The 21,835-nt window shown below is 42.5% G+C and overlaps 1 protein-coding gene across 1 annotated transcript; it reads left to right on the forward strand.

Moving 5' to 3' along the window:
• Positions 1–20,817: 20,817 nt before the first annotated feature.
• On the forward strand, positions 20,818–21,111 carry LOC147423089 (uncharacterized). Its single transcript, XM_086502190.1, has one exon. The coding sequence runs from the start codon at positions 20,818–20,820 to the stop codon at positions 21,109–21,111; it is 294 nt and encodes a 97-aa protein (XP_086358316.1).
• The last annotated feature ends 724 nt before the right edge of the window (positions 21,112–21,835 follow it).

Below are 21,835 nucleotides of genomic sequence, written 5' to 3' on the forward strand. Positions count from 1 at the left end.
ACCATTTTGCTGAGGTGTATAAGGCACTGTACATTGGTGTTTTATCCCACGACTAGCCAGAAATGCATTAAACTCATGAGACATATACTCCCCCCCTCAATCAGAACGGAGGGTGCCCATAGTACATTTCGAGACATTTTCAGCCATAGCCAGAAATTGTTTGAAGCACATAAAAACTTCGGACTTCGCTTGAAGCAGAAATACCCATGCATGGCTGGAGTAATCATCAATGAAAGTCACGAAGTACACGTAATTGCCCAAGGATGGAGTTTGCATGGGCCCACAAACATCACTATGCACAAGCTGTAACCTGCATGTGGCCCGAACTGAACCATCCTTTGGAAATTTAGAACGCTTCATCTTACCCAAAATACAGCCTTCACAAACATGTTTGACAGGTGCTTCAAGAGGCGGCAAAGAAGCAACCATATCAGATTTCTGCAAACACAACAACCTGGCAAAATTCAGATGACCAAAATGTGCATGCCAAAGTTTTGCATCTGAAATAGCCCTTGAATCTGCAACAGGATTTGCAAAATTTTGTCCACACTTGTCATACAAAGTGAGCTTATACAGCCCACGACACAAAAGCCCAGATGCAACAATTTCATCACCGAAACTGAGATCATTAATTGTACATCTGTCATCCACAAATTTGACTACAAGTCCAAGTCTAGCTAGTGCGGATACAGACAAGAGAGTCTTCTTGATCCCAGGTACATAAAGTGCATCAACAAGTGTAAAGGAACTTCCATTAGCAGCAGTGAGCACAATCTTTCCAACTCCCTGAACTGGATAAGAGGCGTTGTTGGCACAAGAGACTGAATTCCCATGAGGGACTGACTCGAGAGAGGTAAACAGTGTGCTTTGTAGCACCACTGTCAAAATACCACACATGTGAATCTGCAGCAAACGACAAGCATGCATCATGGACAGGAGGATTGTAAGTGCACTCTGCGCTAAAAGCCCATTCTGCATCAACATCAGCATTACAGTCTCCTTTCACAGAAGACTCAACAATGGCTGCATTTGTAGTGGAACCAGCATTTGCAGTGGAACCACCCTCCTTCTTCTTAGCCTCTTTGGCCTTCAACTTAGGACACGACTTGATCAAGTGATCATTGGCTTTACAATAATGGCAACGCATCTTCTTTTTTCCCTTATCACCAGAAATGCCAGACGAAGTACTGCCAGCAGAAGCATTAGGAACAGAATTTTGCCACTCGCAGCAGAACCATAAGAAGTGGCTGCATTACTGTTACCACCCTTTCTTTGAGAAGCAATAAAAGCCTGTTCAACTGCACGCTGCCTAGTCCTGTTTTTTCTAGAAAGTGATGCTTGCAACAGCAATGTGCATAATGCATCAAACTTGACAACTTCTGGATTTCCTTGGGTCATAAGTCTCCAAGTACTAGCAAAAGTCTGGTAGGAATGTGGTAAGGCATCAAGAACAGTCTGCACAAGGGAACTGTCTGAAATGACTTCAGCTGCAGAAATAAGTTGCTCATTGATATCCTTGACACTAGCAAGGAAAGTTTCCATATCATCTTCCTCATGCATAATCTTCGACTCCAGCTCTTTGCGCAGCAAAATTTTAGCCTCATTGCGGCTTGCATAAAGACTTGCTAGAATATCCCAAGCCTGTTTTGCAGATTTTGCTGAACGGATGTGAGGAACAATGGTGCGCTTCACAGACAACGCAATCAATGCATGATCCTGCACATCCTTAACATCCCAACGAGCTTTTTCTGCCGTAATAAAAACAACTCTAACAGCTGCAATCCTTGCAGCAAGACCTGCAACATCCTCAACATCGCCTACATCCTCAGAACCAGGACGTACATCAATGCCCTGCACAATGTTCCAGACACCTTTTGACACAAGAACATGTTGCATCATATAAGCCCACATAGGGTAGTTGTCCCCATCCAACCTATCCTCAGCAACAAACATATTAAACACATCTGTGTTGTTGTTGTCAGCCATGGTAAATGCTGCACCTGATGTGAAAACTGCCCGAAAATAGGAGAAATGGAGCGGGAACAACCTGTGCTATATAGCACAAACCGTAGAAGACTATAAGGCACCTGTTATGCAGAAAACGACACTGACAGAAATTCTGCACAAAATGACGAAATAGCCTGTGCAGTACTGCCTGTAGTGGAAACGGAGGCCGAAATGAGCTCAAATCAAAATTCTGAGCAGACCAAGCTCTTTGAGCTCATCAAAATTTTTGTCAACCTGCGAACGCTCGCCAAAGCTGACTGAAATCGGAGAAAAATGAGCAGGCGTGTACTGGAGCAGCTGGCGACTAAGCCCGGGAGGATGTGACCTGCTCTGGTACCAATTGTTGGAATTAGGGTTGCAAAGAAACACACACAGCTTGGAGAAGACGAAGGAAGCTCAAGGCACACAATAGAGAGTGTGTTACTTAGTGTGCAATGGAAAGATAGATAGCCCTAGAGTGATGGACGTATATACAATGCACGGGGGAAAAAACCTCCTAAAGAGGGAAAAAATGCCCCGGCGGTCCTAGTGTGTTCACACACATCACTACCACATGTATATGGTAACAAAATGGAGGGAGCAAGAACTATAAATACAAAAATCATCTATAAAAACCCATATTGAATTACCAAAGTATGGTTGGAAGACAAAAGTTACATAGCGTTGGAATGTGGCCGGAGCGTTGATGAGGCCAAAAGGCATCAGTCTGTAAGCAAAACATCCCCATGGTGTTATGAAAGTTGTCTTTTTTTGGTCCTCTTTTGCAATGCTAATCTGAAAATAGCATGAGTATCCATCACATACTGTGTAGCGGTCATGACCTGCTACCTCGTTGAGAATCTCATCTTGGAATGGGAGGGGAAAATGATCCCTCTTTGTTGCTGCATTGAGAGGTTTGTAGTCTACACAAACCTCCACTTATTGTTATTCTTTGGTGTGACCACCATTGGAGAGACCCACTATGAGTCCTCGACGGAGTAAGTGAAACCTGCTTGTAGCAAATTACTTATCTCTTTGAGTAATGCTTCTTGCTAAATTACCCCAAGCCTTCTAAGCTTTTGCACTACAAGCTTACTTCCTTTCTTGAGTCTTACGTGGTGCTGCACCACTATGATGCCTGTGATCTTGTCATAACCATCAATGAACTGTGTGGTGAAGTTACCTAGCATAGATATGTATTCTTCTCTCTCTTCACCAGCTAACTCACGGGAGAGCATCGAATGTAACTTACTTGTATCCACCAAGGGTTGCGTACCTGATTGTCCCTCTTGGTTCTTTGGTGGTGTTTCAGATTATGTCAATCTCTTTGGGTCTCTGAGGATGACTCCCATCACTTTGATGCTACTGTTGCTCTCCTCAGTTGTTGTCGTCTCTTCTCCTGAGGTGGTCGAAGAGTCACTGGTGAACTCATCTTCTCCAAGATCATGTTGCGTTGCTTCCTAGTCTTCATGGCGTAGAATATGGGCTTTCCCTTAGCATCCTTCATCTAGATCATTCTGGTACTCCAGTCCTACTTAGCCTCCATATCCATGAGCCATGGTCTTCCAAGAATGATAGGGTAGCCCTCCCCTTTGTGTGGCATGAAAAAAATGTCTACCTCCACTTCTGTGTTGAATGCCTTCACTTTGGCTGCATTCACAATGCCTACGCACTTCTCTTTGACGTTATTTGCCATTTTAGCTTGGCAAGGTGCCGACCTACTTATCTCTAGGCTTAGATGGTGCATCATTTTTTCACTCATGATGCATATTTGTGCACTACCATCTATGTAGATGTTGAAGATGCGTTGCCCCTTGATGTGGGCATCCATGATAGGTAGGATGTCGTCAAGTTCCTCCCAGAGATAGCCCCAGATATTCCTTGTACTTACCATCTTTGTCCATTGTCTCTTCATCCTTGGTGCAAGATGGAGTAATTGGGGCCAGGTTATCTTGGGACCCTGCATTAATACATCTTGAACTAGGTCATATGGTTTAGCATACTCATCCAGTGAAAAATCTACAATGTCGATCTTCCACCGAGGATTATACGCATGCTTGCTAGAATCTCCTTTTACTTTCATCTTCTCCTCCCTTTCAGAGGCCTCTTTGTGCCTTGCGCGCTTCACTCCCATGGCATCCACCTCTTCTACTTTTCCTTTTTCTTTTTCCTTCTCTTTGACCTGCTCTTCTGCCTTTGCCTTCCCCTTAGCTTCAAGGCTGATGACATTTACTGCTTGGTGTTCGGCAGGTGGTTGAGGTAGCAGTGGAATGAGAGGTTGCGATGGTGGTGGTGGTTGTATGGGTGGTCAAAGGATTTGGACCGATGGAATCAGCCCTAGTTGCCTGGGTGGTGGTGGTCTCACCCTTGGTGGAGAGATCCGATTCTGTCTATTGATGTTCTGCCTTCTTGGATGAGGACAGTAGTACATGCCAGGGACGTCCTCTCCATAGTTGTAACAATGGTATTCTTGATTCTGTCTTCGTTGCCCTCTTCCTTGCTCTGGATTTCTGGTAGGTGCATGCACTTGCTGCAGCAGATGTACTGAAAGATTCTCTAGCTGGTTGGTGATTCGGTTGAGCAGGTCTTGTTGATCTTTAGCCGACTCCTGTGGCTGATTCATAGTATTCTTTGTTGTCATTATCCTCTACTCAAAGACTATTGAGGAATATAAGCCACATCTTTAGGTTATATTTCAAGTCTTGAGAGACAATAAGCTTTACATTAATCAAAAGAAAAGTGCTTTTTTCTTAAAAGAGATTCAGTATCTTGGTCATATTATGGTCATATTATCTCTCAAGCAGGGATCTGAATGGACCCTGCAAAGTTGGAGGTAATAAGAGAATGGCTTATACCAACGAATCTATACAAATTGACAAGCTTTATAGGAATGTGTGCATACTATAGACGCTTCATAGAAAAATCCCATTCATAGCAGGCCCATTATATGATTTGCTAAAAATAATGCTACATTTGTATGGACTTCAAAAGAGAATTAAGCTTTTGAAAATTTAAAGACAAAGCTTATCTCTCAACCTGTTCTAATATTACCAGACCTTTCAACGCCTTTTGAGGTCTAGTGTGATGCTTGTGGACAATGCCTTGGAGTTTTTTTTCTTCAAGAAGGGCATGCCATAGCATATGAAAGTAGGAGATTGGATGACCAATAAAAGAATCTAAGCATATATGAAAAAGAGATTTTAGCTATCTTTCATGCCCTAGATGCTTAGAAACATTATCTCCTAGGCACTCCATTTGTTCTTCAAACAGACCATCAAAGTCTTCAATACTTTCTGATGCAAACTAAATTGAGTGTTAAGCACATGAGATGGGCAAACACTATCTCACAATTTAATTTTCATATTGCTCACATAGCTGGTAAGCACAACCAAATGGCTGATGTATTGTCACAAAGTTCAGAGATGAATGTTGTATCAATAGCTACTCACAATGATCTATCCTCTATGATAGATGAGTATGCTATGGATCCAAACTTCAAAGACATAATGTCAAATATTGCACTAGGAAAGAAAGAGGAACATATAATGTGCAAGGTGGTTATCTTCTCTATGGCAATAGACTATGCGTTACACATAATCTACGTGGAAATGTTATGTATGAATCTTATGTTCCACCTTATGCGAGACATAGAGGGGTTTAAGCTACTCTCAAAGGAATAGAGATGTACTTCTATTGGCCAACAACGAAGGAAAACATACTAGATTATGTTGCCAAATGCATTGTATGTCAAAAGACAAAGTATGATAGAGGAAAGTAGCTTCATCCATTACCTATACCTAATTCCCCTTGGAAAAGTTTATCCATTGATTTCATATTTGGATTACCCAAGTCCATACTTGGGAACACAAGAATATGAACAAGAGTGGACTGATTTAGCAAGCAAGCACATTTCATACTGGTCAAAAAGACTATTCATATGGCAACCCTCTTTATCTCATAGGGATTTAAGTACCATGGCTTACCAATGGCTATAGTATCCGATAGAGATCCAAGAATGACCAATAATTTTTGGAAGGGTCTCTTTGATAACTTCAATACTAAGTTGAATTTCTCTTTGGCCTATCATCCACAAACGGATGGCCAAAGTGAGATAGCAAATTCAACTATCATTGATCTACTTGATGCATATGTTACGAAAGTAGATCAAAGAGATCAATGGAAAAAGCATTTACCTTAGTAGAATATGCGTGCAATAACATTGTCCATACTTTTACAGGAAAAGCACCCTTCAAAGTAATTGAAGGAAGACCCAAGCTCCATTGATAGTCAAGACACTTGAGAATATATGTTGGTAATGAGTATAGCAAAGAACTCAAAGAATATAATCAAAAGATCAAAGAAGCTATATCCATCATGCAACAGAAGCAAAAGGATATGCTGATTGATAAGCATGGATGAGCCTTGACCTTCAAAGAAAATGATTGGGTATTGCTCAAGTTTCCAAAAGCACGCCTAAGTCACACTTTACGAAAGGGAACACAAGGATATCCAATGAGTCACCAAAAATATTATGCTAAGTTAACAAAAAGATATAATGGCCCATTTCAAAGTCTTAAGCGTATAAATGAAACAGCTTGTAAGTTGAGATTACCGAGTACTTTGCTCATTCATAATGCCTTTCATGCGAGTCTCTTGAAACCTTATAAGGGCAAGCTACCCACAGAACCAGTGACTGAAGGACCACCTGAGTTTGATGGTCAAGAAGGGATTTTGTAGCCAGAGAACATCCTACGACACGAAGACACGGTTTTAAGAAGTGGTAAGGTTATCCGCCGATATCTTGTCAAATTTGAGAATTTTCCTTTTGAAGACGCAGGTGGATGCAAGACATCCAGCTAAAGGATAATGTAAGGTAATTTCATGAATATTAATTTCTAACCTTCTAAAAATATTTTCCAACTTAAATTGGCCACTTAAGTCTAAGGAAAGTAAAAAGAGAACAAGTGAAATTGTTTAAGTGATAATGGACCAACTGGTCAAGGCTTGGGACCAAAAGGGGGAAGTCCATAAAAGAGCAAGGGTAATGGCTAGTTAATTATCTTAGTCACATAGGTATAAGTCAAGGAAGGATAAATATATCTCGGGCAACCTTGATCAAAGGTACAAGACAAAGCAGATAATCAAGAGCAACTATAGGAGCCTAAAAATAAAAAGTGATTGTGCTAAGCTCAAGTCATTAGAATAACTCTTTAGACTCTAATTATGAAGTTTGGGAATCCTTAGAGTGAATTTCTAACTTACCATAAAATATCCTTGCTTGAAAAATAATTATTCCCACCTTCATCTTTCGCTTTCCTCGTAGTTTCTTTTTTCCCATTGGGGCATTAAGGGTTTGGGAAGGAGGGTTATACCATAGAATCTTGAAGACACCATCTTCTTGATTCAAGCAAGGCTCCGCAAGAGCACAAACATGTATGGTAAGAAAGCTCTCTTTTAAGAGGATTATAATACAAAGTGCTTTTGGAGGGGGGGGGGTTGGTTCTAAGCAAATCTAATCCTTAGCAAGTTGTCAATCTTAATTGGTTATTCTCTTTGAATTATGTGCATGGTTAAAGTGTTTTTAATGTGTGTTTGTGTAAACAATTCAAACTGGCACTTGCTATCTCTTTTTTAAAGAAAAGCTCTCTCCTTTTAAAGTTAAATTCCATTGAATCTAAAAGTAAGTGTTAGAGTCTTTGACACATCATGTGAAGCCACACTAAACACAATTAGAAGACTCAATGCACAAAGAGAATGGGCACAAAATGACTTGATTATTGAACTAAGCAAACAAGTACATAGTGAGCCATTTTATAGGCATTTGGAGGAAGCTTTGGATGACATCATGGATGATGGAATGAGTGAAAATCAGCCCAAATCTCTTCTTGTTTGTTCATGCTTCTTCATGGGTGTGTGTGTGTGTGTGTGTATGATGGGGAGTCAATGCAAGCATCAACTAAAAGTGGTACGCAAGTCAAGTAGGCAGATACAATGAATCTAGACATGTGAGATAAGAGGAGAGCTCCATGGTGTGGGCTTAGGCACAAAACCTAGCATGGTCTACCGCTGTGTCAAGCTCAAACTTACAATTTTTTTGAAAAAAGTGTCAGTAGATAAAAAGTTGGCCACAATGAACCCAACTTCATACACTCTTGTCACCCAGGGCTCTAGCATGTCAAGCTCACACACCAAATTTGAAAGAATTTGGACTCCCAGAGCACTCCATTTCATAGTTAGCCATTTAAGAGGCCTTTTATTCAAAAATTGACCCAAAATCATATACTTACAATGAGGTGAAAAAGATCTTATACTTACTTGGTGGTTAAGTATAATCTTCAACCCTCAAAGATACAATATCAAAATCTCTATGACCTGCGGAACACTAAAAGTATAGACTAGTGAAAATAAATGAATATGGAGAACTTCTTTCCTTAAAAGTACAAGCGCAAGGAAGCCAATAAATGCCAACAACACTTATCCAGTCACAAACGGGGTCATACCCAAAAAAACTGTGCTCTTAAAGACACAACTAGTGCTATAGACGAAACCAGAGATCCTCTCAAATTGGAATCTTATTCACAACAGGATTTGGGGTGGTAAACTTGAAAATCTATAACCTTGGGTTTTTGTAGACAATCGTGCTGTCTAAAATGCTTGACTCATCTATACACGTTGGTATAGATAAGCCTTCACCAATTTAAGATCATCATAAAACTCAACTTGATCTTTGCACTAGAAGTATGTAGTGCTAAAATGATACCCAATACATCATTAATAGCAAGAACCTTATTTGCCCACTAGAGTCAATGGATACTCAATTGGATAGACATGTTAGATCTTTAAAGCAATCACTGATGGATTACAAAATAGATGACTCTTAGACATTCTAAAATAGATGGTTCTTAGCCCTTCCTTTTACCATATCAATTTAGAATTTGTTAGTGAAAACATGCCAAACTTCATTATTCCTTCAGAGACATAGGAAAGATAGATATATAGATAGATAGATAGATAGATAGAGAGAGAGAGAGAGAGAGAGAGAGAGAGCATGCTGGGACGAGAAAATTCCCTTAATCTTCTGTGATGTGTGTGTCATCTACGTATGCTTCTATGCATACCATGCCTATCTTGTAGCTTATCCTATAAGAGTACAACAGTCTCCTTGTACAATGCTCTCTCATACAGATGGAACAACAAATATAAGTCATATCTTGATGAACCTACCTTGTATGTGGTAATGGATGTACCATATTGACTTCATTACATACTTCTCCCGTATATGGATTTAGTTTGATTAAATCATTTTAAACACTCAATATCTGATTGTGTCCTTGACAGAGTAATTGGTGTTATAGTGAAAGCGTAAACAATGATTAAGGGCAATAAATTCCACTCAACTAGCACGCCATGCATACCACATAGATTAGGAAAGTAATAAGCCCTTGGATTCAATGATGGTATCCACAATGTAAACCAATGCCATACGTGCCTTGCACAATGTGTACTGGCATGGATACATCACAATTGGTCATTGCAAACCATAACTGTGAGCTTATATCCTCTTATTGCTAAACTTGTGCCATTTCCCTTGATCCTAAGTCAATGGATAGTACTTTGGCATGAAATAGAAGCCTTTGCTCCTTGCTAAAAATTGCTTTGCACAGTAGGGAAAATCACGTCCAATTCAAAGACAACATAAAAAACAAGAAGAACTTGAAATTGGCGAAGCTTGTTGCCCCTTTGAGAACAATTGTCTGCTTAAAGCTAGCTCGTAGCCATGTATGATGAGAAAGTAGAGTTGTCTCATGTACCTTGTATGTCCTCGTGGCTTGGTTCATATCGACCTCCAATAAAAAGCAGGTTGACATGTTGCCAAGTTTACCCAGGTTTGTATGCTAAGTTCATCAAAAAGATAAGACAGACTGTAGCCTAAGTGCTCATAGCTAATAGACGCTCTAGGTAACACACGAATGTCAATGCAAAAGAGAATTGACCTTGTCATAATAACTAATATCTAATTCTCCTAAATGGTTTTCTCATGTAAAACTGATCATTTAATATGGGGAAGTGCCAAGGGAGAAAAAGCTAGAATATTGGTTAAGCTAGCAGACCGGCCATAGGATCCAAAGGAGGGAAAATAGGGATCCAAAAGGGGGGGGGCATTTGCAAAAGAGCAAGGTGCAACAATGGGCTAAAAAGACCCTAAGGTTCAGCCCATTAAGACATCCAAAATGCTAAGGTTCCAAAATTCAAAGGTTGTGTCCAAAGGCCAAACACTAGGGAAATTGGATGCTTTGTGTGTGTCCCAAAAGTCTTCATGCATCCCTATATAGGACGGGGCGAGCCCTAGTTGTAGGAGATGAGAGAGAAACTCACATACACCCACACACACAAGCTTCCTTTACACAAAGGGAATGAGGGACACATGTCAGCTCCCTAGCCTAGATGCCCACAAGGTGTACTCAAATCCTATTGGATGGCCTTGGAGGTGGACCAATGAGAATTAGGCTAGAGTAAATCTAGTTTAATTAGTTTAAAAACACTTAATAAAAGAACTAATAAGAATTAAGATCTCTAGAAGACTATTGGACAGTCTCCCAAGGGGTCCAATGAGCATTCAACAGCACAATCGCTTGCCTGATTCCTATTGGCCGGGAGGCAAAGGGGTCCAATGAGAGTTTAGTTGCATTTATTAATTACCTAAAGCTCTCACAAAAGGGGAAAGGGGGAAACATGTCAAAAGGCTATCACTTATGCTCCTGAAATCCTATTGGCTAGGTCTCGGGAGGTCCAATAGGGCTGCAACATGAGCAATCATCAAGAGGGGTCGACCAAGAGAGAGAGGGGGCTGATTTTCTCAAGGCATTATTCACTTACACACTCACACAATCTATGTGTGGAGCAAGAAGACTCTCTCTCTCTCTCTCTCTTATCAAGCTTTAATGGAAGCTTATCACCTACTCCAAGCTTGTGAGAAGGGAGGACTACACCAACAACTCTTGGCTTTGTGATGCAAATCCAACCAAGAGCCAAGATTCAATGCATGCTCATCTCCTCTACCATGATAATTACTAAGCTCAGCTATGCTAATATGAGTGATTATGTGAGGAGATGTACATCTTTCTCGTAAGAATACTCCTTCTTCCTCTCAATCTACTCTCATATCCCGCTAGCTCTCACCATCTTCGAAGGTGTGTGAGGTCTTGGGTCTGAGACCATGAGGGAATTGGTGTTGTGTTTGATAAGTGTTTTGCTTAGTGCATGAAGTTTCCATCTTCATTGCACTAGCTAGTATTGAAGGAACACAAAGAATTTTATTGTAAAATGTCTGATGGGAGAAACCATAATACAAGGCCTTTTGCAAGGGGGACCGGCTCCATGTAATCCGGTCCTCCAATGTTGTCAATAGCTTAATTTCTCTATCTTTTGAAGTATTGTTCATGCTATCTAACTAGGTGTTATACTTTTTATTGCTCTCTCCACCCAAGCACTCTTGTTATTCTCATTAGAAATCTATTCTAATGAAATGCTCACTATGTTCATGCTATTTTCCGCTACACACAAGTTACTAGGCCATTAAATGTTACATTGGTATCAGAGCACAAGGTTTCTCTTTTCTTGCTCAAGAAGGGAGGTCCTCAAGCTAGCTATAAATGGTTGGTATTATTAATTGCATGTGAGTAAGTAGAATAGGGATTTTTTAGCCTTGTAGTGCGCTTGCCTTTGTGCAGATAATGGGGCATCCCCGTCGAGAGCTATGGTCTTAATAGTGGAGTCCTACGGGGCTTGCCTATGGCTTAACCACTATTGAGCTATTAGAAGCTTGATAGGAGCCAGTGCTATTTTGGTGTTGAACGACCCTCTCTTCTATTCCTTGCAATTAATGGTATTTGAGCCACGGGTACAATAGCTTGAGTGCTTTTTCTAAAGGGGTAAAGAGCACTCTCAAGACGACCGACAGTGAATGCGGTTTCCATAGCAACTCACAATGATCTATCTTCTATGATAGATGAGTATGCTATTGATCCCGATTTTAGAGATGTGATTTCAGCCCTTGCATTAGGGAAGAAAGAGGAACCATTTACTTTAAAAGATGGTTATCTTCTCTATGGCAATAGACTATGCGTTATTAACTCACTACGTGAGAAAGTAATGTATGAATCTCATGCTCCTCCTTATGTGGGGCATAGAGGGATTCAGTCTACCGTAAAAGAGATTGAAACATATTTCTATTGGCTACCATGAAAGCAAACATACAAGAGTATGTTTCTAAATGTGTGGTATGCCAAAAGACAAAATTTGATAGAAGGAAGCAACCTGGATTGCTTCAACCTTTGCCAATCCCTAATTCACCATGGGAGAGCATATCCATGGATTTTATCTTTGGATTGCCTAAGTCTATCCATGGGAATACGAGAATATGGACGATAGTAGACAGGTTCAATAAACAAGCTCATTTTATACCTGTCAAAAAGACTATCAAAGCCCATCAAATGGCAACCCTCTTCATTTCACAAATCTTCAAATACCATGGCTTGCCAATGTCCATAGTGTCGGATAGAGATCCTAGAATGACCAGTAATTTCTGGAAGGGTCTCTTTGAGAATGTAGGGACAAGGCTAAATTTCTCTTCGGCCAATCACCCACAAATGGATGGGCAAAGTGAAATAGCTAACCTAACAATTCTTGATCACCCACAAATGGATGGGCAAAGTGAAATAGCTAACCTAACAATTCTTGATCTACTAAAAGCCTATGTAACGGAAGTAGATCAAAGGTCCCAATGGGAGAAGTACTTACCCTTAGTGGAGTACGCCTACAATAACACTGTACATACTTCCACGGGAAAAGCACCTTTCAAGGTAATTGAGGGAAGATAAAAAAGTCCCTTGCTACTTAAGGTACACGGGAAGATCTTTGCTACAAATGAGTATAGCCGATACCTACAAGAATCTTTCCAAAAGATTAAGGATGCTATCTCTATCTCACAACAAAGGCAAAAGGCTGCTGCTGATAAGCACAGAAGAGCCCAAGCCTTTAAGGAAAATGATTGGGTCTTATTCAAATTTCCCAAGGCTCGATTAAGGCACATGACGGCGGACAAGAATCCTACGGGACACCAAAAGTACTATGCTAAGCTAGCAAAAAGGTACTATGGACCCTTCCAGATTCTTAGGCCAATCAATGAGATGGCCTATCAACTCAAGTTACCCAGCCATTGGCTCATACACAATGCTTTTCATGTGAGCCTATTAAAGCCTTACAAAGGAGATCCACCTCAAGAACCTACTATTGAAGACCCACCGGAGATCGAGGACCAAGAAGAGATGCTGCAGCCCGAGTCCATTCTCCGACATGAAGACAAGGTACTAAGAGGCGGTAAGACTATCCGATGGTATCTTATTAAGTTTAAGAATTATCCTTTTGAAGATGCTAGATGGATGCAAGGCATACAATTAAAGGATAACCTAAACCTTGTCAATGCTTACAATGCTTCCCAAGAGTAAGAAAATGTACAAATGTTAACAATGAACAAAGTTTTTGTCTTATAAGACTCTCTTTTTCTTTACTGTGCACAAAAATGAAGCAGTTTGCATGCTTAGATCAAGTTTGCAGAGACGACGTCTCCCAAACACCAAGTAGAGCTTGTCACTCTACTATGGAAGATTATAGGACTAATGTGCAGATACGCTTGCGGTAGCTTAGGCTCTCAAGCGCCAAATGGACTAGTCATCCATTCTGGAACGATGTCGTAGGGTAACATAGGGATCCTCTACCCGCTAAGAAAAGGACTAATGAATATGCTTTATCTTCTCTACCTCATAGTCGAGGACGACTATGATTTCAAGAGAGAGGTAATGTCATAATAACTAATATCTAATTCTCCTAAATGATTTTCTCATGTTAAACTGATCATTTAATATGTGAAAGTGCAAGGGAAGAAAAAGCTAGAATATTGGTTAGGCTAGCAAACCGGCCACAATAGGGATCCAAAGGGGGGGGGCATCTGCAAAAGAGAAAGGTACAACAGTGGGCTAAAACGAACCTAAGGTTTAGCCCATTAAGACTTCCAAAATGCTAAGGTTTCAAAATCCAAAGGTTGTGTCCAAAGGCCAAACACTAGGGAAATTGGATGCTTTGTGTGTGTCCCAAAAGTCTTCATGCATCCCTATATAGGACTGGGCAAGCCCTAGTTGTAGGAGATGAGAGAGAAACTCACACACACCCACACACACAAGCTTCCTTTACACAAAGGGAATGAGGGACACATGTCAGCTCCCTAGCCTAGATGCCCACAAGGTGTACTCAAATCCTATTGGATGGCCTTGGAGGTGGACCAATGAGAATTAGGCTAGAGTAAATCTAGTTTAATTAGTTTAAAAACACTTAATAAAAGAACTAATAAGAATTAAGCTCTCTAGAAGACTATTGAACAGTCTCCTAAGAGGTCCAATGAACATTCAACAGCCCAATGGCTTGCCTGATTCCTATTGGCCAAGAGGCAAAGGGGTCCAATGAGAGTTTAGTTGCATTTATTAATTACCTAAAGCTCTCACAAAAGGGGAAAGGGGGACACATGTCAGAAGGCTATCACTTATGCTCTTGAAATCCTATTGGCTAGGCCTGGGGAGGTCCAATAGGGCTGCAACATGAGCAATTAGCAAGAGGGGTCAAGGCATTATTCACTTAGACACTCACACAATCTATGTGTGGAGCAAGAAGACTCACTCTCTCTTCTCAAGCTTTAATGGAAATCTTATCACCTACTCCAAGCTTGTGAGAAGGGAGGCCTACACCAACAACTCTTGGTTTTGTGATGCAAATCCAACCCGCATGGTTCCTCTTGCATCTTCTTTCATGGGCAACCCTTCTCTTCAGCCGCCTCTAAAGATGATAGGTCCTATCCTCTAGCCTCATCTTCCGGCCTTGGGTCACCAGCAAAGGACTGGACCTCTCTAGTAACTCATCTCCAAGTGGTCCTGACCTTTCGGTTGCGGGAAACTTCTATCACGTGGCAATCCTTAGCAAACTGACCAAATCTGCGGCACTTGTAGTAGGCATTCAAAAATGAGGAGAACGCTAACTCCTGCTAAAAGTTGCAAAAACTATCCATACTCAAATCTAGATACTTTGGAATTGGCTTGCTCATGTTCCACATAATTCAGACCTTTATGTCCAAACCCGATCTTACTCGTTGTAATTTAGGGATGAATAGCACCATGCCCAACATCGCAACAATGGAATCCACATAGTCGTTCAGCCAGAGAGGGAAGCCCTTGAAAAAAACCCACACCGAGCATAAGTCCATCTACATCTTACTCACAATTGTGTGTACTACAAAAATAGAAATAATCTATATCATATACACTCAAATGGTGTTAAAAAGGCCATGTACCTACATATTGGGAGACAATAAAATGACCTTTTTCTTTCTTTAAACTTATGGAACTTTCCTAATTTTTAAAAAGAACCACCTTTAACAACTAAAATAATTTAAATAAAATAATTTCATAAATTATGCCCCTCCTTTTGAATGCACATTATACAACAGAATCTTTTGAGATGCCCCCCCCCCCCCCCCTTCGCCTTTGTTCACCACTAGTACGGTCGGCCGCCTTCGGCGACCTCTCTCTCTCTCTCTCTCTCTCTCTCTCTCTCTCTCTCTCTCTTATCGCGTGCGAAGGAGCTTTTTTTAATTTGGACTTTAGCCTTTAGGTTGCAGACTGCGACACATGTAAAAGGCTCCCCCTTTTGCCATATTATGTTAGTAGAGATTTAATCAACTTTTTGGATGCTTAAATGTTACTAGTACGGCCGGCCGCCTTCGGCGGTCTCTCTCTCTCTCTCTCTCTCTCTCTCTCTTTATTGCGTGCGAACGAGCTTTTTTTAATTTTGGACTTTAGCCTTCAGATTGCAAATTACGACACGTGTAAAAGGCTCCCGAGACCTTACGCCATATTATGTTAGTAGATTTTGTGGGTGGAGAGATACATCATAATGGAGCATATTCAATTTCCCACACCTCTTTCCACTGTTTCCTTTTGTTTATTTTATGCCTTGAGAATTTGGGACCGACTTTTTATAGTAAACAAGGAGTGGTCATAAGGTGAGCTCCAATCATTGTAGAGGTAGAGATCACAAAGCACGCACAAAGAAGTTTGTGTGGCTAACAAGTAAGCACTATCAAAGACGTAAGAAAACATCCAAATGGGGCACAGGGTTAGGGTTCAAGCATGTTGTTATTCACAAAAAGGGAAAGCACGCAAAATTACAATACAAGCGTAAATAGGCAACGGGATTCAAATCATATGATTCATTTTTTGCTTGCACGAGTGTGACACCTATCCTATGAGACGGAGAAGAAGAAGAAAAGTTCGTCGAGACAAACAGAGAGATGCAGTTCTTATTTTTTGGAGTGCCACGTGTCAAACATATAGAGAAATATATTTTTAGGATGTTCAATGTCCTTTATTATACTAGCTCCGCTTCAATTTTTTTTACCACGCCCAGAATCTTCTTCTCCGTAGTAGGGGGTACCGCGGCTGGAGGTAATTTAAAGAATCTTTGTTGATGCGCGGCGGAGCTATGCAAGCAGAAGGAAAAAGATGAGGGGACAGAGGCGGGGGCGGGAGGGATGTTGAGCACGAGGCGGAGCCGGAAGGGGGGGGGGGGGGGGGGGGGGGGGGGGGTGGTATGTCGCACAAGCAGAAGGTTGTGAGGACGACAATGGCGATATCATTTTGTTTATAGAAAAGGGTGTTGTCTTCTAGCAAATCAGCGCCTTGGCCTTTGTGGTGTAGGATAGTGGAGACAAGTCTTTCCTTTGCTTCACACAAGATCGAGCCCTCCTTTTGGAGGTGGAAATCATGTCACCCTTAATGTTCCCAAAGGAAATCTAGGAAACTACAGAATATAAGGCCTATGTCACACTGGGACGCCCGCCCAAGTGTGATTTGCAGGTGTGGCCAGCCCATTGCTATCACATTGGGACATGTAGGAAACATTGGCCACTCCTCTCAAGCAATGAGAATAGCCCAAGTGGTAGATCCTCCATCTTTGGTGCTGCACGTCAGGGTTCAAACCCTCTCAAATGCTTTCGCGCGTGTACTTTTGCAGATGGCCGCGCGTTTGGAAAGTTGGCCAGGCATGCGAGGTCGCCCCTCTGACATCCTCTCGTGGCCAGCTTTCTCTTTTTGCAACGGCGAATGAGCGGACGCCAAATCAGCATGGCCATCCATTCCCTGTCCTAGTGTGACACCAGCCTAAGTAGAGTGGAGCCAGTAGGTGGCCAAAACGTTTTTTTAAAGTTCATTAGAGGGTATCTTATGAGATACTCTCTTTATATCGAAAGGAATTAGGAGAATTTCAAGTTTGCCCTTATTTTCTAGCATTCAATCGGGATGACGCCTGGACGAGCTAGATACTAGCCTAGACACAAGGAAAGGTCGTGGGACGGGTGGAGGCGAGCTCACACAAAGTCTCTCTCTCTCTCTCTCTCTCTCTCTCTTTGGTTTGTCTACAGCCAAGAGTGCACTGGAGGCACGAGGTCTCTCTCTCTCTCTCTCTCTCTCTCTCTCTCTCTCTCTCTCTCTCTCTCTCTCTCTCTCTCTCTCTGTCCCTGTCTCGTTTGGCGACGACATAGGTGGAGGCCAAAATTCCCTATCTCTTGTTTATTTGAGATTGGAGCAATATCTTGCAGGTGATCGCCCGAAGGGAAAGAGCTTGTTTGTCCCTATCCTGTGGGGTATAGGGTGCAACAGAGGGCATCCTAGGCTGGAAGGTCAGATGTAGGATAGATGGCAGAGGGTATGGAAGGCAAGCGAGGCATTGCATTTGTCTTGCTGCTTACGTCCGTACGTGCCCAAAGAAATAGGGAGAGCAGTAAGGAGGTGAGACCACATGGTGGGAGAAATGGTGCGCACAGATACTTGCAGCGACAAGCAGGAGGCGGCGATGGCGAGGGAGGAGGGGCGTGCTGCAATGCCGGGCGGGGGGGGGGGGGGGGGGGGGGGGGGGGGGGGGGGGATAGTTTTCATTCGGAATTGAAAACTGCAGGATATTAAGCCGAAACACATTTTTCCTTTGCCTTGGTCTAGGACAGGCCATGGGTGGAGCACGTACTCTGCAGGCAGCAGAAGGAGGAACCCTCGCGTTGCAATGGCAGGAGAACGAATCTTTGTAGCCGTGCATGGGAACTGGCACGAATTGGGGCCAAGGTTGCGCAGTTAGTTTTTTTGGGAAGATTGGAAGAAAGAATCTCCCGATCAAATTAATTAATGAATGGTGGAATAGACCAGGGTAGTAGGCGCTACAATTTATGCATGAAAACAAATTTCACATGATATATAATAGCTTGTACACATGGTTCTCTCTCTCTTTGTGTGAGAGAGAGAGATTCACAAATTTCAATATGACTTCTAACGAACGACATTTTCTCAGCTCTTGTATAGGTTCACTTATATCCTCATCTCTCAGTTCTACAAAGTTTACATTTTTCCCAAAAGCACCTTTGCAAGTGTTGGTGCAAGTCGGGAACAAGCTCGTACCACTATATACTCGTGGTCTTGAATGAGCCCCAAGCGGTGGGACCTACAATTGTCGGGCATGATTACCATGCATGCTTGGATGGGCCCGAGTTTACTTTTTCCCAGGGTGGTTCACTTTATGAACAAGTGAAGTGGCATGGAGAGCAAGGAAGCTCATGAAGACGCGTGGTTATGGTGCTAGGTTGCATGCAGGAAGGTCACATGTTTAAACTCGGGTTGTGAGGGAGGGAGGTCAATGCCAATGACTGCTTGTGGACCATCCATTTGCCTCAAGATCCACATGATTCTTGCCCACCATTGATCCCACCTCCTCAACTTCATTAAGACCATGGGAGATATTGTTATGGGGAGCAAGCTCAAGGCTCTTAACAACCCGAGAAGAAAAATCTGATCTCAACATAGGTCTGCGGACTAGGTAACCAATCCATCGAAGGTTGAGAAATACTTAAAAATTATAGTTCCAAAAAGAGATTTAACTTTCGTCAATACTCTCCTTGACTCTTCAGTCTAGGGAGATAGAGTTCAAATACCCAATATGCACTGTTCGGAAAAAGTGTGCCTCAACTTAGCCTTGAGCCGGTTGCAAAATCAAAGGAGCTGGTTGAGGGGAGGGCAAGAAGGAGAAAATTCCGCTTAATAGAATATAGTGTAGTTTTGCAAAAATACTGGCTAGTATTGTAAACTTTCTGGTTCAGATTTGTCTTGGAGGGATTTTTGTATGTTTGTGAAAAGGATTATTTCCGAACACTGCCAAAAAATTTTAGGTCCCCACAATCTTTTTCTCATTTATTTTGGTAGGAATATCTGGAGATGCCTTTGTTTCAAGGATGCAAGAGCAAAGCTTAGAGTAAATCTAGTTTGAATAGGAAATCACGCAACCCACCACGTGGTGTTTGTGGGTAAGAGAGGACATTCCTAAAAGTCCTTGTATTTATTTCTGACAATTGAGATCCGTTTTTGAGTGAAAATAGCTGGCAAAAGAAATTATGTATTAAATAATGAAGCAATTCTTCTCCGAACCTACAAAACCAACTCAAATTCTAGTTTGAGCATCTTTTATTGATACGATGAATCTTCAATGGTGTTTTGTGAAATCTGAAGGACAAAATTGCAGCGACAATATATATATATTGGGTCTATGTTGCGTTTCATTAATTAATTAACACACAATATTCGTTTAACATCTCCCTTGTAAAAGCAAAAATCCATGATTTGGACGTTCTCACGTTGCACCCCCCTCACGCCTGCTGTTACACTCCATACCTCCATCACCTTGCTCTGCGCTGTCTATCTTGTCTCTTGTGTATTTTGCGCCCGCACAAGAGCCACTCTCCCCCATCTCTCTGCTTTATTGCGTACGCGTGTTGCAGTATTCCGCCTGTGCTCTGAATCGACTTCTGTTGTGGCCATCACGAAAGAGAGAGCTCAACTTACAATGCACTGTTGCATTGTGCGCTACATATCGGGCCTACCTTGTAGATCACCATCGAGACGCAGAGCGTCCAGTCTCACAGCCCATGCAGAGGAGGACATCGTCTCCACCATAGTTCTCTCTCTGCATTCGCGTGCAGCAACATACATCCCCCCCCCCCCCCCCCCCCCCACCCCCCCCCCCCCCCCCCCCCCCCCCCCCCCCCCCCCCCTTCTCTCTCTCTCTCTCCTCTCTCTCTCTCTCTCTCTCTCTCTCTCGTCACAGTGCTAGATTCTACACAAAGCACCGACGTGAGGCCCCGCTGCAATCGTGACACACGTCCATAACTCTGTCTCTCTTTTTCTGCTTCGCTGGCAATTACCATAATGCCCTTGGACTTTTTCTTTGAAAGTCGAAAGGAATCTCCCAATATTCTTGCTAAAACTAATGGTTACAAAATTGCAACGACATAGGTAGGAATTTTTGAAATTGGATGAGTATTTTGGGAAATTTCAGGAATTAGTTTAAGAAGGTATGGATGGCAGATGCTGCAAAGCATGAGCGAAAGGCAATTGGCACGCGATGAGGCGGCTGTCACTGTTTTTGTGTCGCCTTCGATAGGAGGCGGTTGGGGCCGCAAATGTTGGGATGGCAGGTTGCAACGCAAACATGGCGAGGAGGAAGCAGGGCGTGTTCATCCTCATGCAAAGCAATGCAACGAACCTCTTGATGCAGAGGACTCTCTCTCTCTCTCTCTCTCTCCGGGATCGGATGGGATCTGCATGGTGAAGGCGCACGAGTAGAGTAGAAGGATGGGGGCGTGATGGCCACAGGAGACCTCAATTCATAGGACAGGGAGAGGCGCGGCTGGTCATGGCAAATTGCGCCAGCGGTAAGGTTGCAGGGGCCGGGCATGAGACTTGGTTGTCACCGCTGCATGCTGAGAGTTGTGAAGGGAGGCGGCAGCAGGGGCATGAGACTTGGTTGTCACCGTTGCATGCTGAGAGCTATGAAGAGGGGCGTAAAGGCGCAGGGAGTACAGTAGAGGGATCGGGGTTTTCATCATGGCGAGAAGAAAGCTCGTTTCGTAGCAGCGAAAGAGGCGCAGAGTGCACAACGGACAGTACAACCGTGAAGGCAAGACGATCGAGAGTGTGGTGTGGGTGAAGAGAGGACGGAGATAGAGACAGAGGACGGGGATGTAGCTATCCACCGCAATGACAGACACAAGGGCGGATGCACCGTGGGAACGAGTAAATGAAAGAATTGAGGGAGGGGGGGGGGGACATAGATTTATCTAACACGGGGTGAGTTGGATCGGACCAATGCTGGAGGATGGATTTGGGGAAATGAGGGATCTACACACGGTAAAAACTAACCTCTGGATGCCAAGATTAATATGAGACACTAAATTTGGGATGTGGCTCCTAATCTCCGGATGCCCCACCTCCTCGAACCCAAGATTCAAATTCTCGTGAGATCCAACACCCTATGCATTACTCATGTGTGTTATTTGTTTTGGATGGGGTTATAAATCCAAAAATGCTAATTTTGAGATAAAAACTAATTTGGAGGTCTTGAAATTATTTTCCAAAATCTACACACGAGATCAAACGATGGGACTGCAATTGCACGGGAGTCGATCCCATCCACCCTGACCGAGGTAGTGGTAGATAAAGCTGAGGGACGGCAACTGGCAAGGAATTTTTGAACACAACTGTAGTGTAAATATGATATGATTAGAATCTCTTGAAAAGTTGTGATTTGCGGAATTTTATCCACTATTTCAGAGCATAAAACAAAAGCACTGAAAGGACTGAAAGGATCACATAATTAGCAACATGTCATTTTAATAGTGAGTGGTGGTGAACATAGGCAACAATTTGTGGCC

The sequence above is a fragment of the Adiantum capillus-veneris genome, chromosome 26, assembly GCF_014529385.1.
Source record: "Adiantum capillus-veneris isolate H3 chromosome 26, ASM1452938v2, whole genome shotgun sequence".
NCBI classification, from domain to species: Eukaryota; Viridiplantae; Streptophyta; class Polypodiopsida; order Polypodiales; family Pteridaceae; genus Adiantum; species Adiantum capillus-veneris.